General features: G+C 46.7%; 1 protein-coding gene across 1 annotated transcript in view; it reads left to right on the top strand.

Moving 5' to 3' along the window:
* The window catches only part of EFCAB8 (EF-hand calcium binding domain 8), a 46,166-nt gene extending 35,972 nt beyond the window's left edge, over positions 1-10,194 (top strand). Inside the window, exons 21-26 of the mRNA XM_044927380.1 lie at positions 33-170; positions 2,479-2,647; positions 6,234-6,366; positions 7,936-8,140; positions 8,224-8,322; positions 9,546-10,194. Coding sequence (XP_044783315.1) covers positions 33-170; positions 2,479-2,647; positions 6,234-6,366; positions 7,936-8,140; positions 8,224-8,322; positions 9,546-9,842 — 1,041 coding nt within the window. The 3' untranslated portion in view covers positions 9,843-10,194. The remainder of the gene's footprint in view (positions 1-32; positions 171-2,478; positions 2,648-6,233; positions 6,367-7,935; positions 8,141-8,223; positions 8,323-9,545) is intronic.
* Positions 10,195-18,237: the final 8,043 nt, after the last annotated feature.

Raw genomic sequence — 18,237 nt, 5'->3', positions numbered from 1 at the left:
TGCTGGGCTACTAATCCATGCTTTGTGTCTAGATCTGGGACATCAAGGATTACTGCGCACATTCTGACAAGCAGACACACCATCCTAGTGAGATCAACAAGTTTCGGTTCTTAATTTCTGAACGGATTCAGGTCAGCCTCCCAAACTACAGTCCCCCGGAGGAGAAGAAGGTAGGATGATTACTGGGCAATTGCTGAGAAAAGTGCCTCTGAGCCCCGCCAATGATTGGGGACCATGGTTCCCACACTGAGATTCGGAATCTTCCATGTTTTCTGCCCAAGGTTGTCTGATTGATGTGGAAAAGGTTTTCTGCTCACCAGAAGTCACTGTTAACCAGTGAAACATAAGTATGAACACACCAAATACACTCACATGTATACACATACACACATATGCACACCTTCCATGGGCTTTGATCTTTGCAATGAAGGCCCTGAGGTCATAAATTCCTTTAAAAAGTAATGAAAATATTTATGTAGTTTCTTGAGTAGGTAATGCATTTGCGTGTGTGCTAAGTCGCTTCACATGCCCTCCTGCAGGAGATCTTCTCAACCCAGGGATTGAACCCACGTGTCTTATGTCTCCTGGCGGGTTCTTTACCAATAAGGCCATGTTGGGAAGCCCAGATACTGCATCTAAGTAGTTCAGAAATCACTGGATATTTCCCTGATGACTAGTGAATTTGAGCACCTTTTCCTTAGTTGTCAGGAAAATGCAAATTAAAACCCAACGGTGATATCACTGCTTATCTACCAGAATGACTAAAACTGAAATGACAGGCAATGCCAAATATTGGCAAGAATATAGGTCAACTGGTGATAAACCATCTAAAATTGCTTATGTTGATGGTTGCAACTCTGAATATATGAAAAGCCACTGAAGCCAGCACTTTCAATAGGTACATTGTATGTGAATTGTATTTCAATAAAACTGTGTTTAAAAGCTATAGAAACAATAGGACAAATATTCTTTTTTGGTTTTGTTTTTTTTTTTTTACAAATCTTTGTTTGTAGTTGTTTATCTACACATCCGGTAATTTATCCCAAGGAAGTAGTATGTAAAAGGACGTCAATCTAAGGCCTTTAATGCTACTGCCATACCGCATTCCAGAAAGTTTATGTAGGTTTTCACTTTATTAGTTTGTTTTGCTTTATCCTTGACAGCATAAAGTTTTTATCATTAACAGTATTTATCTGAGTGAGAGCCCCCTGATAGATATAGAAGGCATTCAATAAATAAATGTTTAAAGTGAAAAAAAAAACCTTTTAGCTGATTTTTAGATATAAATAGTTTCTTTTGATTTTATGAAAATATCTTTGCTTATATTGACATCTGTCCTTATTTTATTGGCTATATATATTTTGTGAATTACCTCTTCATGTCCTTGGTCCAGTTTTCTTTTGTGGTGACCATCTTTTATAAATGATGTACAATCATCTTAAAACATATTAAAAGACATTAACTCATTGCCTGTCATATGTATTACAAACATCCCCTCCCCCCAGGTTGTCATTTGCCTTTTAATTTATGATGAGTTTTAAATTACAACATATTTTTTGGTGGTCAATTTTTCTTCCCATTGTGATATTTCCTGTCGCTTATCACTTCCTTATCAGAGATAATAGTCATTCTTTCTCTTCAATATTTTATGGTTTCATTAAAAAGGATTCTTCAACCCTTCTAGTGTTTACTTATAAGATATAAGACAATGATTTAAGTTTCACTACTTAGTTTATCAGGAATTCCAACACTGTTGATTGAATCCTGTTCTCTATTACCACCAATTTCCCACCATTCTTGTTATCAACGTTTTAAATATGTCTTTGGGTTGGTTTCTGAGATATTGTCTTCCATCGTCTGGTTTTTATTACTGTGAAGTAACATACTCGAGTATGATAAAACATGTCCTCCTTCATTAATTTTGTTTTATTTGAAAATAGTCTTGGATATTTACACTCATTTTCCAATTAAGTAGGATTTTATTCTTTCACAGTACATTGTGATATATCACTCCATTTCTCACCCTATTCCATGCCTGATGCCCAACTAAATATCTTGAAAAAAAAGACCTGGGTTCTTGTCTAGCCCCATCACTTTCTAGCTGTATGGTTCTGGGCTGGTTACTGAATGTTTCTGACTCTCACTTCTCTCCTCTCTGCAGTGGTGAGACTCATACACATCCCATAAGGTTATTCTGATGTGCAAATGAAATAATCTGTACACAGGAAGCGGGCAAGCAATACAACAATATGCAATTTTTTTTTTTTAATGATTTTACTGAAGGGAACAGTGAGGGCCAGAGAAAGGCTTGGATTTACCTAAGGTCTCCAGAAAGTTCATGTGGGGGTGTATCTAGAACTAGAACCATGGCCCATGTCCCAGCTCCTTCCAGAAGCCTCTGCTACCTCCAGCCCTGGGTGCCCTCTGCGAGCCAGTGTCTTGGGAGTTTAATTAATTCTCTTGCACTGTCCCCTATAGGTGGAGGCCGGCCAGACCATTTCCCTGATTCCACCCCAGCTTCTGATTACCTGGAAGGCCCATTTGGATAGTGTGGCAGACATCCTATATGTGGACAGCCTCCAGCTGGTTATCAGTGCTGGCCAGGACCGGGACGTCAAGGCTTGGAAACTCTCTGGTGACGCCATTGGTACGGACGGTCCTGCTGAAGCTCAGTCATGCCCCATGGCCCTTCCTGGCCCTAACTTTGTTAGAACACAAGCTGGGATAAACCTCATATCCCATGGGGTGGGAGTTTCAGACCACAGCAGCTGTCTTTCCTCAAATAGTATCACAAGATGTGAGTCTGTCCAATTGTCCATTCAGCAGTCTGTCCATCCGCTCATTCACTCATCTGCTCAACACTATCTGTCTTTGCATATTAGATCATATATCTGATAAGGTACAGTCCATTCTCTTTTTAAAAATAAACTTAATTCTTGAGGTATAACATATGTAATGAAAAGCACACAAACCAAAAGTATTCTCAGCTTAGTGAATTTTCAGAAAGTAAACGTAGAGCCATATAACCACCATTGTATCAAGAAACAGAACATCACCAGGACTCAGGGCTTCCCTCACCTCCTGACCCACTGACTCTACCTACACCTTTCCAAAAGTAACCACTGTTCTGATTCCTAAATCCAAAGCTTATGTTAGTCTGGCTTTGAACTTTGTCTAAATGGAATCATCTGATAGTTTCTCCTTTGTGTCTGGCTTCTTTCTCTCAAACACCATATGTTTGTGCCATTCAGCCATTCATTGACTGTAGCAGCTCCTTCATTCTTACTGCTGAGTGGTATCTGTTGTTGATACCGTACTTTATCTATCTGTGCTATTGTTGGTGGGCATTAGGCTATTTTAGGCTATTAAAAACAAACACTGCTATGAACACCCTCATGCAGGTTTTTTTTTTGAACAAGTGTATGCCTTTCTGTTAGATATGTATTTATAATGGAATTGCTGAGCCACAGAGTATACACGTTCCGTCTCAGTAGATGCTGCTAAACTATCTTTCAAAGTGCTCACCAGTTTTCACTCTTTCACCAGCTGCATACAGCGGCTCTTACTGTGTCATAACTTTGTGACCACTTGATATCATCATTGCATTAAATTTTAGCCATTTTGGTGAATATGTAGTGGCATTTTATTGTGGTTTTAATTTGAATCCCTGATGAATAGAGGTTGAATATCTATTTATGTATTTATTGATCATATGTTTATTGATCAATTGTGTATTTTATAGTTGTCCCATGTCTCTCATTCTCTCTTCTGTTCTTTACATTTTTTTTTCCTGTTTCTGCATTCCATTTTGGATATTTTCTACTGACCTGCCTTCCAGTTCATTAATCTTGTCTCCTATGTGCAGTCTGCTATTAAATCCATCCAGATACTGTATTTTTTAGTTCTAGAACACTCATTTGATTTTTTCCTACAAATTTTGATTAATGGTTGAAATTCTGCTTCTTTTCCTCCATTCTATTCATATTTTCCTTTATTTTATTAAAAATTTTTACAACAGTTGTTTTAAAGTATTTACCTATTAACTCCAATGTCTGAATTATCTGTGAGTCTGATTCTAACGCCTATTTCTTCTTTTGATTATTGGTTATATTTTCCTGCCTTTTCACGTGTCATGTATAGAAAAACTCCAATGAAACCAAACCAAACAAATACCCAACCCAAATCAAGCTGAACTTTCCTGAACTTTGTAGAAAAGAAACTGCAAAGACTGAAGCTGACATGATTTTCCTCCAGTGCGTTGCTCTTTGCTCTGCATAGCGCTTCTTGTCTCAGTGCGGTTAGGAAGTGAGCTGGGTTGGGGCTGGACTGCAGCTCCAGGAGGCCTAGTTTACTTCTGGGTTCAGTTGATTCCAGGGTAAAGCCTGTTGTGTTTGCTGTTGGCTTCTTCCTCCAGTGAGACTCTTGACTTCTAGTGAGCTCATTCTGTCTTTCTAGCCCAACCCTCAGAACTTAAGCAATTGCAGGCCCTGATCTTCTTTCCACGTGGCGACCGCTCATTTGTCCTATGATCTCAAAGTCTCTTTTTGTTTGTTTCATTTGTCTGTTTCGTTTTTTAGATTATATAACTGAGATCATGAGGCATTTGTCTTTAACTTGTTTTATTTAACACAGTACTTTCCAGAGCCACCCGTGTTGTCACAAATGGCAAGATTTATCTTTTTTTATGACTGAGTCATATTCTCTAAGCTCTCCTGTAGGGAAAACAACCATGCCTTTGGGACTCCACTAGACTTAATCTGTCATGCCAGCCATATTGGCTCTTAGAAACTCTGCTGGTTTCCCTGTCTTTGGGTATCTTTCTTCTGCTAAACGGAGCCTGATTCTCACTCACCATGTGTCCATACTCAGAAAATTGCTCCCAGAGAAAAAAGCAGTTCCCAATTTTAGTTCTTCTGGGAAGGACTCTTTCCTTTCTGTAATTTGGTTTGTCTAGTCTTCTTTGCTTCTATAGCTCTCCAGTGATTTTTTAAAAATACAGTTTTTAGAAGTTACTTTCCATTTACAGTTATTACAAAATATTGGCTGAATTCCCTGTGTTGGGCAGCGTACATCCTTGAGCCTGTCTTACACCCTATAGTTTGTACCTTCCCGCTGGTAATCACTAGTTTGTTCTCTGTATCTGTGAGTCTGCTTATTTTTTATTATATTCATCAATTTGTTCTATTTTTTAGATTCCACTTATAAGTGATATAATGTTTGTCTTTGACTGATTTATTTCACTTAGCATATAGCCTTCAAGGTTCATTCTTGTTGCCACAAATGGTGAAATTTTGTTTTTTCTTTATGACTGAGTAGCTTTCAGTCATAAAGTAGCTTTTTACATATCAATTATATGTATTGATATACATACCACATCTTCTTAGGTTGATTCTGTATCTTGGCAATTATAAATAAAGCTGCTATGAGCATTGGGCTGTATCTTTTTTATTTTTTTTTGCATGTATACCCAGGAGTGGAGTTGTTGGATTGTATGGTAGTCCTATTTTTAGTTTTGGAGAACCCCCTATGCTGTTTTTCACAGCGGCTGCACTCATTTACATTCCCACAAATAGTGTACATGGTTCCTTTTGTTCCAGATGCTCACCAACATTCATTATCTGTGTTCTTTTTGATGATCGCCATTCTCAATGGTGTGAGGTGATATCTTATTCTTCTCCAGTGATTTGTAAAAATATGACTTTGTAACACATCTGCTTTGGTTTTCTTAATTAAAAAGAATTCTGCAGCATGAAAATGGCCTACAACTCACTATACCCTGCCCAGAAGTAGGACTCATATTTCTCTATTCTTACTACCTACTTTCTACCCCAGCCCTGATCCTCCACAGACCCATTCCTAATCTCACATCTGATAGGTGGCTGATAGATGCCTGTAATCTTGTACCATTGCCATTTTATGTGTGAGCCACTTAAAGCCTGTCTGAGGACTATTCAGTCATTGCCATAGAACCTTCTCCATCTTAGCCTATATGTAGGGCAGGATGCTTTTTTAGGCCTGAACTCCAAGTATATCCTAGGGTTAGGGTCTGACTCCTCCAGATATTTGCCAAGTAGCTAGCATAATGCCTGGGATGTGTTGGGCATAGTCAGGTGTAGGCCAGGAATAAGGGATTGCTGGCTGCCTCTTGAGGGTGGATGGTGAGGGACAGAGTGTTTAGAGGAGGGAGTGGCTGGCCAGTCCTTGCTACTGAACTGGGTCTGGTTAAATCACAGGGACGTTTGGCCTGAGTGTTTGGAAAAGGCTGCAGGATACCCCAATGATGACTGATGGCGAACTAAATGAAAGATTAAAGAAGGAGGGTGACTTCTTCGACCCCAATGAGAAGACCTTCCATCTAGAGCTGCAGTGAGTTATCACAATGGTCATTGGTCATTGGTCAACTGGTTAACTCTGGTCTGGATCCCAGGAGCCCTCCCTTGTAGGGTAGTGCAGGGCATATTCAGGCAGGGCCTTCAGAATGTCTCAGGCATGGGAATTGCAGGTAACTTGACTCTACAGGTGGTGGCTGTGGCCTCAGAGCCCGAGGCTCCGTTCTAGCCCAGATCAGCTGTAAGATTGAGCAGTGAAAACCAGAAAATATAAAACCCCAAGTCCTTAGATGGGGACCCTGCTCCAGAATCAGGGCCCCTGCTGGGAGAGCCCAGGGTTCTGGTCTTGACATATGTGTTATGTCTCTGAGTTGGGGGAGGCAGGTTGCTTGCTACGTGTTCTTTCCTCTACAGGTTCCTCCTCCACCTGTGCTCTATCCCTATTCCTGACCAAGTCTCAGATGAATTTTTTGTTGTTCAGTTGCTAAGTCATGTCCAACTCTTTGCAACCCCATGAACTGAAGCACACCAGGCTTCCCAGTTCTTCACTATCTTCCAGAGTTTGCTCAAACTCATGTCCATTGAGTCAGTGATGCCATCCAACCATCTCATCCTCTGTTGTCCATTTCTCCTCCTGCCTTCCATCTTTCCCAGCATCAGGGTCTTTTCCAATGAGTCAGCTCTTTGCATCAAGTGGCCAAAATATTGGAGCTTGAGCTTCAGTATTAGTCCTTCAATGAATATTCAGGGCTGATTTCCTTTAGGATTGACTGGTTTGATCTCCTTGCATCCAAGAGACTCTCAAGAGTCTTCTCCAGCACCACAGTTTGAAAGCATCAATTCTTTGGCACTCAGCCTTCTGAGAGATGGTCCAACTCTCACATCTGTACATGACTACTGGAAAAACCACAGCTTTGGGTCATTCAAAAAATATTTATTGAGGTCCTGCTGACTGCTAGGTTGTGCTAGGTCTGGACATCCAAAACTATCCAGACATAGGTCCTGCCTCAGAGAACTCCCAGTCCACTGAGGGAGATGAATATGTAACCCATGGCTACAGTTCTATGTGGTAAACAATAGGACTATTAAGAGAGGCTTGGCTCAGAGGATAATCACCTGACTGGGTGGAGCAAGTAAGGAAGGCTTCATAGAAGAGAGATTTTGGAGTTGGGTTTTGACATGTAAGTAAGAATTTGTCAGGCACCATAGAGTCCTCGTGGCTCCTATGCTCCTGTCAAGGCTTAGGCTTTTACAGTCCTGTCAGGATATATCAACAAGACAGAGGCAAGGCTCCCCTTGCAGGAGAGGAAGTTTAGGAGTTCTGCAAGGGGAGGCCCAGGGGAAGTCTGGATGGGGTGTCAGGCCTCCATAGAAGAGGATGTCGGGTGGTGGGAGGTGTCGCAGGACTTGTTGGAGACCAGGATAAGCAGGGCTTTGTTAGTGTTAACTGAACACTTGCCCACTGATGGGCCTGGGCTGTACAGCCTCAGGGGAGGGATGAGAAGGTTGGAGAGGATCCAGCCCAGAAAGGAGAAACCTGCCTGGGGAGGGATGTCCCACCACGTGGTACAGAGGGCATCTTGTGAAGGAAAGCCCCTCACATCAGGGAGGAGCGAGATCTTGCTGAGGCCCTGAAGTACCAGCAGCGGGAACAGGTAGTCCTCTTGGATCTGCTGAATGGGAAAGCAGACACGGAGGCTAAAGCCTGGGCCAGGCTGCAAAAGATAACCCCGACGTCCCCATGGACTGGAAAGCACTCCCCGGAAGACATTGAGGATACCTGGTGCAAGTGGGAATCCAAGGGCAAGCAGGTGAGGCTGGTGGGGCACTGAGTGGGTAGGGAAGCCCTCAACCCTCAGCCCCGAGCCTTCGCCCTTGCCTGGGACCCCTGCAGGAGAGCAAAGTCCTGGGAGCAGCATACAAGCCCAAGGAGCGGTCGCGGAGCCCTGGACTCCTGTTCACCAACGTGCAGTATGGCTGGATGAAGCACCAGGTGAGTCAGGGTGGGGTTAGCTCCCTTTGATGCTGGGCCTAGAGGCTGGGGGTCCCACCTCCATCATGCCCACATGGCCCTCCAGTGGGAGTGAGGGGCGCACCTTTCCTTAACAGGATTCTGGGCCATAGGCAGCTCTGGGATGAAGCTGGTCTGGCTGGTTTGTTTGCCAAGGCCCTGCTTGAGGCCATGGACACAGTTTTTGTCCTTGAGGACAAACCTCATCAAGCCTATGGGAGGAAGTTGTTTGTGGACCTGAAACCTGTTGATCGCCTTCAAAGCATTTCCCAGAGTCTGCTTGTTTGTTGGGCTTCCCTTGTAGCTTAGTTGGTAAAGAATCTGCCTGCAGTGCAGGAGACCCCAGTTCAATCCCTGGGTTGGGAAGATCCCCTGGAGAAGGAAATGGCAACCCACTCCAGCATTCTCGCCTGGAAAATCCCATGGACAGAGGAGCCTGGTGGGCTGCAGTCCATGGGGTCGCAATGGGTGCCATTCTGGAGCAGACACAGGGCCTCACGGTGCTAGGCACACAGTCAGCAAGAGACAGAGGGAGTGGAACAGGCCTGTCCTTAGGGAGAGAAAGGGACCAGGGACTTTGGACAGACCAGCCTAGAGTCCCATCCTGCCTCTTGCTTGGGCAGATCCCAGCCTCTCTCAACCTCTTTCTCCTCCTCGGGGGAGCTCCCATCCTCTGGGGTGTGGACTCAAAGGCAACCCCCTGGCCCCAGGCTGGGGAGGGGCCAGTGCCAAAAAGGAACTTGGCTTCCTTGCCCTTTCCTGGAGATGGGCCTCCCAGCACAGTGTGGCAAGTGCTGCTGGGAGAGGTGGGGGCATGTCTGGAGAGTTCCTTGCATTCGAGCCCTACTCAGGGTCCAGCTCGAGGCCTCATGGTGAGATGGGGACGGTCCAGCACTGACCTCACAGGACTGTTGGCAGCACCAAGAGGAGGGCCGGGGGCTGGGCCTGGTGCCCAGTGGGCTCACTGCTCGGCCGAGTGTGGTCATCACTAATGTTGCTGTTCAGTCGCTAAGTCACGTCTTATTCTTTGTGGCCCCAGTGACTGCAGCATTCCAGGCCTCCCTGTCCCTCCCAGGTCATCAGCAACAGGCGTGCAACTCTGGGGATGGCTCCTCTCTCAGAGGAAGCCCCCAGAGTCCGTCCTCCCTGGGAACCTGCTCTTGGCCCCTGCTGTTCTCCACGCTCCCCTGCTCTGTTCCCTGCAGATCTCACCTCAGATCTACCAGAGCCTGCACTTCAATGAGCTGGCGTCCACCCAGAACCCTGCCTTCAAGACGCAAAAAGTCCTGGACCAGCAGAGCTGGCTCACCCTCCTGGTGACCCAGCGCATCCGGAAGGACTTGGGTCCCTACAGGGAGACCGTGCCTGAGTACCCGGCCAGCTCGCCCACCACCACGGCCTCCTCGCCTTCCTCACCCTCACTGTCAGCCTCGGGCTCCGGGCTCCTGGCGTCCGGCCTGGCCCCTTCCTCATGGTCCCAGCCCTCCCGATCCTTTTTGTAGCCCCCATCCGCCCCTGCACCCTGTCCTCCCCCGTGGACCTGTCCCAGGTATCCGGGCACATCCTGCAGAGGCCGGTGTCTTCCCTGCCCCATGGCCCCTCCCTCAGGCTGCTCTCCAGGCCTCTGAAGGCCCACCTTCCATCCTCCCACATTAGGCTCTGAGGTGGCCCATCCTCTCTCCAGTCCGCCAGCAGGGCCACCAGGCTCATGAGGTCCTGTCTGTCCCTGGCTTACCCTCTGCCAGGCCCAGAGGGTACAGACCTCGCCCTGGCTCTCCCCACTCTGCCATCTGGTGAAGCCAACCTTCTTCGCCAGAGTCCTGGGGAGGAAAAATAAATGTTCTCAGATGTGGAAGCCCCACCGGCCTTGGCATTGGGCTGTGTGTCCCTCACCCCTTAGGCGCCGGCCTGTGTCTCTGATTCGGGGTTGTGCTCCCCTAGGCAAGGGGACGTGGGGAGGAGAGTCCCTCCTCTCAGGACACCTGGTGTGGCTGGCTGGCAAGTGACAGGCCAAAGCAGGGGCAGGGGCTTCACAAGCCCTGGAGGTGCTGTGGTGGGTGGTGCGAGTGAGCGGGGAGGGGGAAGCAGTGGAGGAGAGGAGGGGAGGTCAGCCAGGCGGGTGGGACCTTGAAGACCAGGAAAACGCATCTGGAGTGACTCTGAGTGAGACGGGAGCCATTGCAGGGCCTGGAGCCAGAGTGCAACGTGATGGGACTGAAGCGGAGCCGAGAGGAGGCTGCTCTGAGCAGCGATGGTGGAGCTGGTCAGAGGGCGAGGGGGATGGCCAGGAGGTGAAGGTGGGGGGTGCCAATGTGCAGAGCAGACTGTGGGGGAGAGAGTGTCTTGCCCGACTTGGCTGGTTTTTGTCCTGAGGCCCTATACACGGCAAGTCCTACTGAACTCCCAGGAAGGTAGTCATCTTCTCCCCATTTTAAAGAAGGGAACAGAGACTCAGAGAGGGGAAGTAACTTGCCCGGGGTCATCCAGCATGGAAGCCAGAGTGGGATCCGCACCCAGGCCAGGCTGACGCTTGAGCCCGGCTTCCCTCTCCTGGGTGCCTTTGTGTTCTCGCCCCACACTGGCTGGGTGACCATCTGCCAGGACTAAATCTCTCCCAGTCCCATCTGGAAAGCTAGGCAGACCCTCCTGGTGATTTAAAAGATTAGAATAAAAGACAGTGTTCTCAGTGGGTGACACTGGATAGATAGTCTAGGGCTGAAGACCTCTCAGAGTGGAGGAGGAAAGAGATACCTCTAAAGCCTGGTGAGAGAATCCAGAAAATCCAGATCTCTCAATCCTAGTCTCTCAACTCTATCCCACCTGGCTTGCATACCTCCTGGGACAAGGGGCTCAGTCCTTGCAGAGTTGGGAACTGTTAGAACATCCTTCCTTGGGTGGCATCCATGTTTGCTTCCTGCTCTGGCCCAGTTCTGTCCAGGAAGATGATGAGGAGGGAGGCAGGGGGGATGCCAGACCGTGTGCCCCCAGCTTCTCACAGGGGCCACAGGAGAGACCTAGTGCCCACTACGGACCCCTATCACCAGCCCTTCCTTTCCTGGACACCCCGTCAGCAGTGACTGCAGAGCTAGATAGCCAGGCTGGAATTCCTGCCCTGCAACTCTTGAGCTGCGTGACCACATGCAGGCCACATCCCTCTCGTTTCCCAAAGTTGTGCCTCTTTCTAGGGGCTGCCAGGAGAAGAGGACAGGGGGCGGTACAGTGAGTTCCCATCTACAGGTCCAGCAGGGCAAGCCCTCCATGAAGGGTGCTTATTAGGGTGATTTTTATTTCTCCCCTCCCTTGCGAAGCCCAGGTCTCAGGTATCCTAGGATGCTGCCTGATGTGTCTGTGCTCTTTTGAAGGGTCACCTGAGACCTTCCTTCCTGTCACAGAGGGACTTTCTGGAGGGGATGTCCTCACTTGGCCACATGGTGGGTTGGTAGCATTGATGGGAGACAAACTGGCAGGTTAAGAAGGGAGAGGGCGCCGGGAGGTCTGCTGTTCTGAGCTCTGGCGGTGAACGAGGCCTCCCTTTCCTCCCCTTTCTGACTCCAGAACCACTGCCCAAACTGAGGGACTCAAAGGACTTGGGGCTGAGTGTTGGGGACAGACCCCTCCTGGAGCCCAGCCCCAGGGAACTGCCCCAGAGCCAGTGTCTGAGAACTGAACAGAGCAGGAGGCTCTTTACCAGAGAGGCAGGACCAGGTGGTGTCCACACACCCAGGATGGAGGGGATTCTAGGACCCCAGAGTCTGGGCCAGCCTTCCAGGCTACCTAGAGCTTCCCATAAGCCTGTAGGCCCCATGGTGGGGAAGAGGGGTGGATAGGGGCACTCCAGTTTATGCTCCCTGACCTTGACCATGACACATGGTAACCAGCAGTCTCAATCCCTCCTCTGTAGAGATGAGTCATCCCCAGAGCCCTGGGAGGGTGAAAGTGGCCTGAGAAACCACTGTGACCACTGTAGGGCTTTCCACTGGCCAAGCTGCGTGCTTCCTCAGAGCTGGCTCTGGTTTGGAGAAGTAAAGGCTGTATTACTTCCTCCACTTGTGTGAAGGGCTCATAGCCATCACCACAATCGACAAGGGCCTTCCACGCCAGGATCTGCGGGCCTCAGTTCACTCTGGCCTCTGGGAGGAGGTGAGGACTAGCGTCTCCTGGGCGCATATGGGGAAATTAAGGCTAAGAGGGAGACTTTGTCCAGGTCGTAGGGTGAGGGAGCTCAGGGCAGGGGCAGGGCCTAGGATTTTGCCTCATCGCTGGTTCAGGCAGCTCTGAGTCTTGCAGAAGGGAGGCCCTGCCCATCAGCCCCAGGCCTACCTGGCCTGGCATTCACGGATTAGTAGGATTAATGAAAATCCTGGGGCTTGAGCTAGGCTTACCGGAGGCGCCACTCCGGGGACCGTGGGGGATGACTTGGCGCTCTGTACCTCCGGTTCTGTCTTGGTCACTGCAGAGAGTTAACTCCCACCCTGGCTGGCCGCCTGCTTCTCTGTTCCTGTCTAGTGGGTGGGCCAGGTGGTGGGAGGGCGGCCAGCCTTGTGCATTGTGGGCTGGAATGGGTGTGGGGAATGGGGGTGGGCCGCGAGACCCCTTTGTTTTCCTGCAGGATGCTGCCCCAGAGCCAACCCCCTTCTGACCAGAGCAGGCCTATGTTGTGGGCCTAGGATGGCTCTGGGTCCCTCTAGGGGTCCATCATGACAAATAGATGGGGAAAAAATGGAAACAGTGACAGACTTTATTTTCTTGGGCTCCAAAATCACTGTGAATGGTGACTGCAGCCATGAAATTAAAAGACGTTTGCTCCTTGGAAGAAAAGCTATGACAAACTTAGCATATTAAAAAGCAGAGACATCACTTTGCAGACAAAGCTCTGTCTAGTCAAAGCTATGGTTTTTCCAGTAGTCACGTATGGATGTGAGAGTTGGACCATAAAGAAGGCTGAGTGCTGAAGAATTGATGCTTTCGAATTGCGGTGTTGGAGAAGACTCTTAGCCCCTTGCACTGCAAGGAGATCCAACCAGTTCATCCTAAAGGAGATCAGTCCTGGGTGTTCATTGGAAGGACTGATGTTGAAGCTGAAGGTCCAATTTAGCCACCTAATGTGAAGAGCTGACTCATTGGAAAAGCCCCTGATGTTGGGAAAGATTGAGGGCAGGAGAAGAAGGGGACAACAGAGGATGAGATGGTTGGATGGCATCACCAATTCAATGCACATGAGTTTGAGCAAACCCCAGGAGATTGTGAGGGACAGAGGAGCCTGGCATGCTGCAGCCGATGTGGTTGCAAAGTGTCAGACACAACTTGGCGACAGAACAACAAGGGGCCCGTCTCCTTGTCTATGCAGTGGGGTTGTTCAAAGGCTCTGGGGACTGCAATGCCCAACCCAGGGTCTAGTGATTTTGAAGGACGGGTGCGGTGGGGCATGGAAGGGACACTTCTGGGGCAGGTGAAGGGAGGACAGTGGTGAGTAAGGAGGACCTGAATAAAGCAAAGGGCTGAGCTGCCTGCAGTGAGGGGTCCTGGTGAAGAGCAGCCCCACCCCCTCCCCGTGGATGAGAGCCCCCTGGCTGTGCCCTTCCCTGCAGTCTGTGCGCCGACTCAGCAGCCTGGGGTGGGCGGGACAGGCAGGCTGCTCTCTGGGGCACAGTGGGGACAGACCCAGGAATCCTGCCCTCCCTTCCGCTTCCATAATCAGTCCACCTGAACCGACTAGAATTTGAAATGACGTGAGAGGGCTTGGGTGGGTGAGCAAGCACTTTGGGCCAGGAAGGTCTGGGTTGGTGTTGCAGCTCCACCACGGCCCCTTCCGTAACCTTAGGAAATGACTCCACCTCTCGGTGCCTCAGTTGCCTTGTCTGTAGGGAGGCTTCGTCCCTGTGGTGAGGAGGAGGTGGGGAGACGAGTGTGAGCACACCTGTGCATTATGGAATGTTTGTGGACGATATGCTTGTCCATCTAGAAAACTCAAGAGGGAGAGGACCATGGCAGAGTGAGGTTGCATGATTTTCTTCCACAGCAGCTGTGACCATAGAGAATGTCCCTGAGGGTAAAGATCCCATTTACAATCAGCCTAAAACTGATTAAAATATCTGGAACTAAAATCTGACCAGAAAGGCAGAGAATTCATATGAAGAAAGCAATGGCACTTCACTAAAGGTGTTGAAGTAGGATCCCATGTTCCGGAAGGAGAAGAGCTGACGTGTGGCCAAGACACTTAGTTTTCATCCACGAATTCATAAAACCAGTGCAAGTTTAGCTGTTAAAAAAATGCAACTTGACAAGCTGATTCTAAAGTTTGCCTTGACAGACTTCCCTGGTTGTCCAGTGGTTAGGACTATCTTCCAACGGAGGGGATGTGGGTTCGATCCCTGGCCAGAGAACTAAGATCTCACATGCTGAGAGGCAACCAAGCCTGCATCCCGTAACTACTGAGTCCACATGCATCAACTAGAGAGAAGTCTGCAGGCTGCAACTAAAACCTATTGCTGCCAAAAAAAGAAAAAAAGGTTTGCCTTGAAAGAGAAGTGTATGCAAAGCAGAAATAAAGAGAATGGTACTCAATATAGCTCCTGGAGGAGGAAATGGCAACCCAGTCCAATATTCTTGCCAGGATAATCCCATGGACAGAGGAGGGGACAGTCCATGGGGTTGCAGAGTCAGACACAACTGAGCCACTGAGCATGCGTGCACACACTCAGTATAGCACATACCAACAGACATTCCAAAGCTGGAGTAACTTCAAGAGTGTGGTTTCGTACAGGACAAAGCAGGGAACCCAATGAAGTGATGAAGCCCAGAGGCTCTGCACTGACTCTGTTTCCAAGCTACAGATGGAAGATGGATAATTTAATATAGTATTGTGGTTTCTAGGAAGCAATTTAGTTTTAAAATTAAACTAGATCTCTACCTCACACCAGGCACAAAAATAAATTTCAGATGCATTATAAAGCTTGTACACATTTAAATCTTATGTGTGTGCACCAAAGAGCTCATATCTATATCTACAGTGTGTAGGTATGTATATACATCATATATAAATTATAAAATTACTAGAAGGAAGTATAGGAATATATTGTCATAATCTTGGAACTGGGCAGAACCTTCCTAGCAACACATACATCTTTGAAGCTACAAAGGAAAAGACTGATTTGACTTTGCACATAACATTTTCTAAAAAATAAAATACTTTGAATAAAGTTAAAAGACAAATTTTTGGAAGAAAGTTGTAGGATGACTGGAAGAGTGAGATTGGGAGAGGCATTTAGGGGAGGGAGTGGGGTGTCTCTGGGTTCACTTTTCCTCAAACCTTAATATGGTGTGTTAATAACATTCTTACTAATAACAAGAATAATTTTCATAGAAACTGTGGGATAATACCAGGTTGGATATGTGTGGCTCCCAGGTCCACTGAGTCCTGGGAGGGACAGGGAGTGTCAGGATGCTGTGACCCCTTGAAGCCCCCTCTGACCATGGAGACCATCAAAGGACAGGCCCTGGGGCCATGTGCTGGAGGGTCCCCAGGAGCTGGTGAGGAGCCTGGCTGATGGCCAGAGGGGCGGCTTCTGCAGCAGGACAGAGGCTTGTCCAGGGTGATCTCTCAGGAGACAAGTATGTTTCCGATTTACATACGTTTCTAACACCCAGTTGAGCCCTTGCCAGCCTCTCCATCTGCCTGTCTCTGGCTTTATGTAGTCCCTCCCTTGAAGACTTCCTGTGCCCTTTCCAACTGGACCAGCCTGCCCCCATCTTGGACAGCATCACCTTGTCCCCAAGGACTGGGCCTCTTATCACCTGCCTGGGGCCAGAGGTTGACAGTGGTCGTTTACCCATCATTCACCCAGCACCTACTGTGTGCTATACTCTGTGCTGAGAGCTCCGTGGGAGGTCCATGGCGTTTTTTCCACAGATACTCACAGTAGACACTGGCTTTAGCACTTCTGTCAGCTCTTAAGTAAATACCAGAACAGGTGGGACTCAGCTATGGCAAAGATTACACACATAAACTATGAGTGACTGGTTAGGGAACAGAAACAAAAAGCAATTTACATCTGCCTTTCTAATAGTATACCGAGATGACCTGCTATCAGAATTTATAGAATTTCCTTACAATGTTTTCAAAGTATCCCAGAGTTTCTCCTTTACGGGATTTAAAATATCTTATAACTTTTTTCAATTTTCAAAATCATAGTAATATATTAATATATATAATATATTAATATATAATATAATATATTGATGATATAATATATGATAATATATTATATATAATATAATATATACAAATATATACATAATATATATATAAAATGTAAAGTTTATCATCTTAACCTTTTCAAAGTGTATAGTTCACTGGTATTAAATATATTCATAACATTGTTGCAACCATCACCAACATCCATCTTCATAGCTCTTTCCATGTAAAACTGAAGCTGTGTACCCATTTAACACCGACTCCCCATTCTCCCATACCTCAACTGCTGGCAACCCATCTACTTTCTGCCTCTATGCATTTGACAGAATAAGTATCTCATATAAGTAGAATATAGCACATTTGTCTTTTTGTGACTGGCTCATTTCATTTAGCATCATGTCCTCAAGGTTCATCCATGTTGCGGCATATTGCAGAACTTTTTCCTTTTAAAGACTGAATAGTATTCCATTGTATGTATAGAACACATCTGGCTTATTCATTCATCTGTTGATGAAAACTTGTGTTGCTTCCTGCTGTTACGAATAATGCTGCTATGAATTTGGGTGTACAAATACCTCTTTGAGACCCTGCTTTTAATTCTTTTTGGTAAATATCCAGAGTGGGATTGTTCAGTCAAATGGTGTTTCTATTTTAAATCTATTTTTTTGGTAAAATGCCTTACTATTTTCCACAGTGGCTCTACATAAAGTCCCACTGATAGTACACAAGTTCTAATTTCTCTATATCCTCATCCACACTTTTTATTTTTTTTTATAATAGCCTAATGGGTGTGAAGTAGTAGATCTCATTATAGATTTTTTTTTATTAATAAATTCTTTAATCCCGTATTCTTTGTCAATCTCTTTTAACAGTGATTCCCTTCATTATAGATTTTTTAAAAGTCTTTTTAAAAAGGTGTTTATTTTTGGCTGCATTGGATCTTAGTTATGGCACACGGGATCTTCCCTTGTGGCGCTTAGGCTTCTCTCTAGTTGTGGCATGCGGGCTCCAGAGTGTGTGGGCTCTGTATTTTGAGGAATATGGGCTTAGTTGCCCTATGGTATGTGGGAGCTTAGTTCCCTGACCAGGGATTGAACCCATGTCCCCTGCATTGGCAGGTGGATCCTTAACCACTGGACCACAGAGGAAATCCCTCATTGTAGTTTTGATTTGCATTTCCCTAATGATGAGTGATGTTGAATAAGTTGTCAATGTACTTATTGACCATTCGTATATCTTTTTCAGAGAAATGTCTGTTCAAATGCTTTGCCCATTTTTGAATTGAGTTTTTTTTTTGTGGTTGAATTTTAGGAGTTCTCCATATATTCTGAATATTAATCTCTTATCAGATATGTGATTTGCAAATACTCTCTCCCATCCTGTGGGTTGCCTTTTTTACTTTGTTGATATTGTCTTTCAATGCACACAATGGACTAGAAATGTTCACACCTGGAAAAACAGGTCCAGAGAGGATGTGTGTTTTGTCTAATGTTACACTGAATCATCTGTGTGATGTTGAAACACTCTGTGATGGTCACAGGAAGGATTTCTCATCTCCCACCTCATCTGATACAACAGCCATGATCCTGTCTCTGTTGTAGACGGGGAAACTGAAAGGGCTGGGTCTTGCCCAGGGTCACACTCGGGTCAGTGGCAGAGTTTGACTTGACACCAGAAGATGAGTCACGTATGGGTGTCAGGCA

Source organism: Bubalus bubalis, chromosome 14, assembly GCF_019923935.1.
Source record: "Bubalus bubalis isolate 160015118507 breed Murrah chromosome 14, NDDB_SH_1, whole genome shotgun sequence".
In the NCBI taxonomy this organism is placed as follows: domain Eukaryota; kingdom Metazoa; phylum Chordata; class Mammalia; order Artiodactyla; family Bovidae; genus Bubalus; species Bubalus bubalis.
This window is presented reverse-complemented; position numbering and strand designations above follow the sequence as displayed.